Source organism: Eucyclogobius newberryi, unplaced genomic scaffold (genome assembly GCF_026437365.1).
Source record: "Eucyclogobius newberryi isolate DKJ021-1_F unplaced genomic scaffold, fEucNew1.0.hap1 SCAF_20, whole genome shotgun sequence".
Lineage (NCBI taxonomy): Eukaryota > Metazoa > Chordata > Actinopteri > Gobiiformes > Gobiidae > Eucyclogobius > Eucyclogobius newberryi.
Genome location: NW_027315835.1, coordinates 5,863,362 through 5,872,881, shown reverse-complemented (window position 1 = coordinate 5,872,881; position 9,520 = coordinate 5,863,362). Strand labels below are relative to the sequence as shown.

The 9,520-nt window shown below is 39.9% G+C and overlaps 1 protein-coding gene across 1 annotated transcript in view; it reads right to left on the bottom strand.

Annotated features, from left to right (window-relative positions):
- Positions 1 to 2,736: 2,736 nt before the first annotated feature.
- rgrb (retinal G protein coupled receptor b) overlaps positions 2,737 to 9,520 on the bottom strand; it is a 9,115-nt gene continuing 2,331 nt past the window's right edge. Inside the window, exons 2-7 of the mRNA XM_072455770.1 lie at positions 7,713 to 7,869; positions 6,406 to 6,527; positions 6,160 to 6,313; positions 4,167 to 4,284; positions 3,990 to 4,103; positions 2,737 to 2,907 (exon numbers count right to left, since the gene is read on the bottom strand). Of these exons, the coding sequence (XP_072311871.1) occupies positions 2,764 to 2,907; positions 3,990 to 4,103; positions 4,167 to 4,284; positions 6,160 to 6,313; positions 6,406 to 6,527; positions 7,713 to 7,869 (809 nt within the window). The 3' untranslated portion in view covers positions 2,737 to 2,763. The remainder of the gene's footprint in view (positions 2,908 to 3,989; positions 4,104 to 4,166; positions 4,285 to 6,159; positions 6,314 to 6,405; positions 6,528 to 7,712; positions 7,870 to 9,520) is intronic.

Here is a 9,520-nt window from a genome sequence, read left to right as displayed (position 1 = left end):
AAGCGACAATTAAAATAAGAATACCAACAGACATCACTAAACATAATAACAGCAAATTTAAGTTAAAATAAAAGTCTCATTTGGTCCAAAGTCTATCAAATTTGTCAATTTCCAAATACATTTTTTTTCACATTTTTGATTAAATAACTTCACTGTCTTCATTATAAAACTGTATTTTTGTGTGTTTTAGAGCCTGTCCAGTCCAGTTAACAATTACTATTATCAAAATGTGACTGTGATTCTTTTTTTTAATCGTCGACATGTCACAGTTTTAAAATACTTTCTCATCAGAATGTTCCAAAGTCCAGAATGGAGGCAAAACGCAGTCGAAAAGAGCGTCTCAGTTTTCCACTTTCACAGTTTTAAACCTCGGTGAATCCTAAAGCTACTGATCACAAAACATCAGATGCTTTCCTCTCAAACACCACAACAATTCCGGCCGTTACATAATGAGCCCGCGGGATCACGCACGCCGCTCCCACAGTGGATTTGTACCTGAATTTAAATGTATTTGCCGGGAGAACACGGTCGATGGGATTACGCACGGGAGGCGGAGCCACCTCGGCCTCCAAATCCTGTTTGTGATGAAAAATAGGAGTTTAAAATGTCAGGAAGTGGAGCTGAATCCCTCTGTGATGTCATCAGTGTGCGACACAGAGACAGTTTAAACCCTGGTTGGACTAAATAAAGGTGTTTTATGGTGTTATTGTGTCAGATCAGAACTGTCGTGTCATTTATGTGGAGTTTGGCTCTTGTTTACAGTCTGGTTGCTATGGTAACAGCTGTGGAATCTTCTCTACCTACGTCAAACCAGGAAGTACAATTATTAACATTACAAAAATGGTCAAACTGGGGACAAACGGGCAAAATGTTTGGTCAAATCTGAAATATAATTGTTTAGTCAAATGTGTCGTCTGACCGTTAAAACAGAGATAACGATGTAGAAGCCGACGTCGATTAGAACTTTGAAGCGGGAAATAAGCTCTAACTTAAACACCCTGAGTGAACGGTGCACTCCTCAGATGTCGCTGACGCTCGATTAGCTCGACACGCTAGTCTAGTCCTACAGAGATCCGTCATGTGGTTCCTGCAGACGGCGCAATGGTCCACCTCGATCGTCTCTCGCTGGACCCTCTGCACCGGACACACCCTCTGCACCGGACACGCCCTCTGCACCGGACACGCCCTCTGCACCGGACACGCCCTCTGCACCGGACACGCCCTCTGCACCGGACACGCCCTCAAAGCTTTGTGTCTGATCCTAAAATATAACACCCGGACAGTTGGAAATGAGGCTCTTTAAAACTGTCTGCGAGTAGGCTAATGTTTATTAGCATAGCCGCTAGCATTAGCTGCTAACGACCTGAAACAAACAGCTCAGCCTCAGTCAGACATTTCTGGAAAAACGGGGTCTTTGGGGGCGTGACAGAAGAGAAAGACTCTGGAGGAAGACTTTGTTTTCAGATATTTTTCTCGGCACTGCCCACAGTGAACATGCAGCTTTCCTCCTCCAGGTGGCAGCAGCAACGAGTGTGTGACGTCACTTTGGATCCATGAATAAGCAGCGCGACTGATAAAATGCTTTTCTTAGCTTTTCTCAGCTTAATTTTTGTTCGTGGCACTTTTATTTTGCTCAAATGAACTCGACAGAACAAAATGTAAAGTGAAAGCCGTTTGTTAAGACGGTTTGGGACATTTCAACCGCTGCAGGACAATTAATGTCCTCAACAAACAGACTCAAAAACATCTTATTTCAGGAGATAAAGGTCATGAGTTCATCTGTGTGTGATCCCAAAGTCTGTGTCAGTGATGAATGTGAGCGTAACTGCAGTGTTCCTGTTGTTTATCTGGTTTTATACTTGATTTTCTGTTTTTAGACGTTTAGTACAAACTAAATCTAAACCTGAGGTGTCGACTTTTAATTTGTTGTTAAACTCTGTCACATTTGACTTGTGTTTTGAGCTTTTACAGGAGAAAATATCATTGAGTAACATTCAGAATGGATTAAAGCGCCCCCTACAGGCCGGACCACTCATTAAACTAAAATGCAGTTGAGATAAATATATTCAAAATTTTGCTAAAAAATATTAAAAATGTTTATCACCAAAAAGCACATGTTTTTAAGTTAATAATTTCACTTCTTGTTTGTAATTAATGACATCACACTAGTAAATTACCCAGCAAACACTGGGCCAAAACTCTTCTAATGTCACAGTTTTTTATTTATTTGACAAATAAAAAGTTACGAGAATTTTTTTTGTTGAATTAATTTTTAGAGTCAAAAAAGTTGTTTCTTTGTATAAATTCTGCATAAACTTTGACTGGAATGAGTGTCTCTGGTGTGATGTCACTTCCTGTAATAATTTTCTACAGATTTTTCCATGTTTTCTCCACAAATACCTGCTCGATTGGTGTAAAACTATCATTTATATGTACAACAGGTACAAATACACCAAATAAAGTCAGAATTAGAACATGTTAAAACCTGTCATACGTCACTTTAATAGCGACGGCTGTGTGTGGCGGTGTGTGGTTTATGAGGCCCGTGCAGTGAAGTGCGACACAAACGACATCGTTACGAAAGCCATTTTTATTCATTTTGACGTATTTTACACAAAAACGAAAAAACAAAGTCCAGGTTTTTGTTCTCGACGACAAAACGACACGATCAAACGTTGAATTAGTGACACAAAAGTGACTGGCCCTGCGTTTGAATCTAAACTCACACTGAACACACATGATACACAGAGTCGGAGCGTTTCCTCATTTGGCTTTCTTCCCCTCCAGAGGCTCCGTGATCTTCTGTCCGGTCAGAAAGTTCCAGACTCCGGGGCGGTAAAACTCGTTGTTGTAAGAGTAGAGCAGAGCGTTGAAGATGGGGTTGGTTTTGGCAATGACCGGGAGAGCCTTTGGAGAGAACGGGAACAGTTACCACAAGGGCTGACTTATGTATTTATGTCAGTGCGGAAAGGTCAGTTATGGAGGAGATTCAGAAAGAAACAAAGCAAAAACCTAATAATGTTCATAGTTAAGAAAGTTAAAAGGTTTATACATGGCTTTGATGTTGAGACAGTACAAAATGTGTGATAATCTGGATAACTGTGGTCAGACAATATTTAAAAATGTATCAATTATGTGCTTAAATGTCTTAGTTGAGGTTTAAGTATCGCACAAAACATGACTGACTGCATTTAATATTTTCAATTAGAGTCAATTTACTATTATACATGTTTTTTATACATACTCACTATAATGTACCAATTCAACGTCATTTCTGTATCCATATGAAATAAACAAATGCACAAAATGCTTGAAAATGCGTATTATCACCTTTATTATCTAACTTTTTTCTTAAATATTCTGTTTCTGCTCAGATTTGACCCCCTCAGCACCACCTTCAGACTTCTTTAGTGGATTTTACCAGTGCCAACAGCTAAAGCGAACCCCTTGGGATCGAGGTCATTGTGTGGACTTCCCTTTGGAACCTAAACCTTTTGACCTTTCCGAAGGATGTGGATATATTCCTTGTTCTCTAGCTGTATGGATCACTTATCGTTATTATCGTTTGCAATCGTCTGACCATGGTAAAACTCGCCAGCCCTCTGTACACGGAGTGGATTCTCAAGGCCATACCGAAAATCAGACGGCAGAAGCAAAGGCCGTGTGTGTTGTGTGTGTGTTTCTGACGCTCGGAGGGGAGAGGACTTTATCAAACTGTGAATGAAGCTAAACGTGACTGAAGCCGAGTTTGTGACGTGGAACAGAGCGAGAACAGAGTTAAAAGAGAGAGAAAAGTCCATTTTGCAGATAACAGAATCACATTGACTCCACAGACATGAGCAGAAACGCCAGAAATAATCGCTCAGAACTTGAAAAACATCAAAATCGGGCTCGAAACCGCAGCGTGGAGAAAGATTCAGAAAACTGCAACCTTCAATCGGGTTGAGAGTCCTTTTTTGTGTGTGTGAAAATACCACTTGCCGACGTACCATTCTGATTTTGGGAGAGATCACGGTGACGTCGGTGAAGCAGGCGACGACGCACATGACGACGTAGGGCCCCCAGCACATGAGCATGGTCTGCAGGGGCAGCGACGTGTTGAACTGGGACACAAGAGAGAGATACGAGTCAGACGTGGACATTTACGGGCATTTACAGAGCCTCACCTTCTGGTTGTGGATCTTCTTGAAGTACTTGAAGATGGAGTCGTAGCAGGACAACATGGTGACGGAGGGAAAGGCCAAGTACAGCACCACCAGACTCAGCATGTACGTGATGTAGTCCCTGAGCACACGTCAAGCACGGCGTTTCAATGTGCGGTAAAAAAACACACGGATACTACAGAAACTAGCGCCGTCACCGTGCAAAACATGGAAAATAAAAAAAATTGTTCTGTTAAAGCTCAAGATCGTTATAAAACTGTTCGAGAAAGGACACATTTTGCGCCGTTTGTGATTTGTTTTAGTTTTATTGTCTGATTTACGATACTTTTGACATGTCTCGCATAAAGTGAAAGAACAGCAGTTTTTGTGTGAATCATCTTTCCAAAATCCATGTTCAAAGTACATTTTTGCAGAACAAGGCAGGATTTTAGAGAGTCAAAAGGGAGACAAAGAATGGAGTTTAAAGTGACGGATGACAGGTTTTTAGAATGTTCTAATTTTGACTTTATTTTGTGTATTTTTACCTGTCGTACTTAATAAATTATAGTTTTAAACCAATTTGTTGAGAAAACGTTGAAAAATGTGCAGAAAATGACAGGAAGTGACATCACACCAGGGACACTCACTCCAGTCAAAGTTTATGACTTTATTTGATTGTCTAAACATGAATTCAACAAAAGAAGTCGCTCTCATAAAACTGTGACATTAGATGAGTTTTGGCCCAGTGGTTGCTGGGTAATTTCCTAGTGTGAAGTTAAATTATAAACCTAAAAAATGTGCTATTCTGTGATTTAAAAAAAAAAAAAAATCGCAAAACTATTTATATTTATTATTGATCTTAACTATATTATTTTAGTTCAATGTGTCGTCCGACCTGTAGGGGGCGCTTTAAATTGCTTGATCGCTCTTATTATTTTGTAAAACTTGTACAAAATGAGGTTTGTGTACAAAGTATGATTCATGTTTCCTTATTCAAGTTGAGAATGGAAATACTCGTCGTTCGCAGCATTTTCTGATTTAAAAAAACGATTTACACTTTGTACACGGACCGATAAGACTAACGCAGGAAGCGGCCTCGCGTTCGCTGCAGCTAACCGTCAGCGGCGTCGCTAATGAACGGAGTTCCGCCGGGAAAAAGCAATCATTTCATTTCAACGTAGAAGAGCTGCTCCGTCACAAACGCAGACTTTGGGCAAATATACCGTGCCACATACAAACACGGAGACACAAACGAGGAGAAAGTGCCCGAATTTAGACTGCTGTCCACGAATGTTAACGGCTACATGCTAACGGCTAAAGGCTACGGCGACGCTTGCTGTACTTTTACATCCACAAAACACTCAAACTCCAAACTTTTCAGAGGTAACACTACGACAGCAACTTCCATTTAGACCAGGCATGTCCAAACTAGGGCCCGGGGGCCAAATGCGGCCCTCAGACCAATTTTTTATGGCCCTTCAGCTTCCTGCTATGTTGGCCCAAACAACAAAAACTAGTACTTTTTACTGTGAAATTGGGAAAATTCAGGCATATTGATGTTATACAAACCTAATATTAATGTTCTATATCTAATTAGAGGTGTGGAGGCTCATCGCAATTACGTCAAATGCAAAATGTCGAATGAATTCACTTTGTCACAAATTTGACATTTTCAAGTTGTTTGTGGCCCTCTACCCCGTTTAAGTGTCAAAATGCGGCCCTTGGTGAAAAAAGTTTGGACACCCCTGATTTTGACCAAAATACACAAAATTCACCAGAAAACGTATTAAAAGAAGGAAAAAATTTGCGTTTCCTACATAATTTAGTCTTTTCCTCTCGTTTTCTTCTTAAATAACGCTTCAAATTGGACAAATAGAGACATTTTGTTAACTCAAAATTATTGATTTGTGGTGAGAAGGATGAGAAGTCTTCATTATTTTGATACAAGCGAGTAAAAATAGTAATTATTGTACTGTAACGGTGAAGTGTTAAGGCTTAAAAATCCCTCTGGCAGCACCTGTCTCCTCTGCTGTAGTCCAGAGTGCAGCAGCTCTTCATGGGCTCAAAGTCGTACACGCCCCACCCGAACAGGGGCACCGCGGCCCAGGCCACGGACAGGATCCAGACGAGGCAGCTCATGGTGACGGTGGTGCTCCAGAACAGCTTCTGGCCTGGGGGAACAGCACAAAAGACAAAACGACACACCTTGACTGCGCTGCGGAGGTGAGTTTTCGGGCGTGGCGAGCGTGCTTTGTGTACGGACGTGTGCAGTAGACGTGGTACCGGTCCCAGGCGATGAGGGCCATGAAGCTGATGGAGGCCAGGACCGAGATCATGCCCTGGAAAGCGTGGATCTGGCAGCCCTCCGCTCCGAACGGCCAGGATCTGGACGACACGCAGCGACATTTACGGTTTATACACAAAGTGATAAAATACTGCTACAGGCAAATAGCTTTAAAAAAAAATACTACTAATATTTAAAAAAACATAGTAATTCAAAATAAAGAAAAAACAACAAACACAAAATTAGACAAATAAAATAAATATAAATTAAAATAAATATATAAAATAGATACAAATTAGAATAAAATAAAATACATTAAATACATTTAATATATTTAAATGAATAAATAAAACAAAAAACAAATACAAAACAAAACAAATAAATAAAATAAATAAAATAAATAAAATAAATAAAATAAATAAAATAAATAAAATAAATAAAATAAATAAAATAAATAAAATAAATAAAATAAAAAGATAGGACCAAATAAGGATCAAGCAAAAAAATTGTACAAGATCACTATCCCATTCAATCCAGCTCCTGTTAAATTTGTCCCCAGGCAAACTGCATCACTCATTTCTTCTTAAACGACACACAATTCATACATTCAAACTGTGACCGAACAGATCACATTTGGAACAACCACTGAGCTGCTTCTTGTCTCATTCTCTAGCCACGTCTACATCTCGGATTGAAAACGAACATGTCTGCCAATCCACACCAACTCCGGCAATGTCATCGTTTGTTACTGGCAAAACATTATCCCTCTGGTGCAGTGTTTCTCAACCTTCATCACGCTACGCCTGTTTCACCTAATCTCGCTCTTCTCACGGCAGTATCAAGTCCACCTCCTCAATCAAGCCTGGATTATGTCATGACAAACTGAGTAAAAACAGCTTGGGACCGTCTGAGCCTACAGAGTATACGTTTATTGTCAAAGTAATAGCTCCAATAATTCCGACGACGCATCCATCTCCCTCTGAACCTAGAAAAGATCACACATGCTTTTGCTCTGTCACGCCTTGATTATTGCAACTCTTACGGTTTTTACCTGTTAAAATGTGGCGTCATCTGTGAAAAGCGCAATATAAATAAAGTTTACTGACTTACGAACTCAAAGCAGGTCTTTAATTGACTGGAATATGCTAAAAACCAGCGCTAAAACCTGCCGATCTGAACCGCAAAGGACTTTCAATCTAAACGGCGGCCGATCATAAGGACAGGAAGGTCCCACATTTGTCGCTCGGACACTTCCCGCCGCCTCAAGAGGGCGTGACGCTTCGGACCTGAGGTAGGAGGCGTAGGCCGCGGTGAGCCCGTTGATGTTCAGGCTGAGGTCGGCCAGCGCCAGGTTGAACACGAAGAAGTTGCTGGGCGTTCGCATCTGCTTCACGAAGACGAAGGACAGCACCGAGATGCCGTTCAGGAAGAAACCGAGGACTCCTGAGGACAAAGACGAGACAAGTCAGTCCGGATGAACGGGACAAACAAAGACGAGATAACTCAGCCCGGATGAACGGGTCAAAGGGTGCCGAGGTTAGAGCTGCAGTGTCAAAGCGTTAGCGATTTTGATGACGAATTCTGTTGATTTTTAGTCAATTCAAATCGATGTCTTAATTTTTCTTGTGATTCTTTTGTGTCGATTTTTGTTTGAGGCCTGAACGTCACCACAGATGTGCTACAAGCCAAACAGACTGCATCCAAAGTGGTGCACGGGGGCAACGTGACGACCGTAATGATAGGAAATAATGACAAACAAAAGAAAATGCTTTCTCCGTTAATTCATAAAATAATAATAAAAAACAACTCATCAAACCTAATGAAAAGTACTTTCTACATTTTAATCCAGCTCATAAATGTCATGGAGTAAAAAGTATCAACTGTAAAATATACTAAAGTCCATATTAAAGTTTTTCCTGTTTTTCTAATTCTGACTTAGATTAATGGTGTAGAACCTGTGCTAAATATTTATCACAGTTTTACATCCGTTAAGTTGCAGTTTGTAAAGAAATGTTCGAAAATACGAGTTTAAAATGACAGGAAGTGGAGCTGAATCCCTCTGTGATGTCATCAGTGTGCGACACAGAGACAGTTTAAACCATGGTTGGACTAAATAAAGGTGTTTTATGGTGTTATTGTGTCAGATCAGAACTGGCTCTTGTTTACAATCTGGTTGCTAGGTAACAGTTGCGGAATTACCTATTACCTATGTCATATTTGTGTGACCAACCAGGAAGTACAATATAAACTTTACAAAACTGGTCAAACTGGGGACAAATGGGCAAAATGTTTAGTCAAATCTGAAATATAATTGTGTTTTAGTGAAATGTGTCGTTTAAACTGTAAGAGTGACAGTTTAAATACTTTTACTTTTGTACTTTGTTACTTTCCAGCGCCGTTGCCACGTCAGCGCCGGTGTTGTAACCGTGTGAATGAGGCTTTTGTATCGTAAAGTTGCTTCACTAATCGGCTTAATCCAGAGGCAGGCGCTCGATTCAACTGACACAAGTGTATTCTCATTACGCCGGGTAGTATTAGTCCTAGTATTGTAGTAGTATTAGTCCTAGTATTGTAGTAGTATTAGTCCTAGTATTGTAGTAGTATTAGTCCTAGTATTGTTGTAGTAGTATTAGTCCTAGTATTGTAGTAGTATTAGTCCTAGTATTGTAGTAGTATTAGTCCTAGTATTGTAGTAGTATTAGTCCTAGTATTGCAGTAGTATTAGTCCTAGTATTGTAGTAGTATTAGTCCTAGTATTGTAGTAGTATTAGTCGAAGTATTGTAGTAGTATTAGTCCTAGTATTGTAGTAGTATTAGTCCTAGTATTGTAGTAGTATTAGTCCTAGTATTGTAGTAGTATTAGTCCTAGTATTGTAGTAGTATTAGTCCTAGTATTGTTGTAGTAGTATTAGTCCTAGTATTGTAGTAGTATTAGTCCTAGTATTGTAGTAGTATTAGTCCTAGTATTGTAGTAGTATTAGTCCTAGTATTGTAGTAGTATTAGTCCTAGTATTGTTGTAGTAGTATTAGTCCTAGTATTGTAGTAGTATTAGTCCTAGTATTGTAGTAGTATTAGTCCTAGTATTGTAGTAGT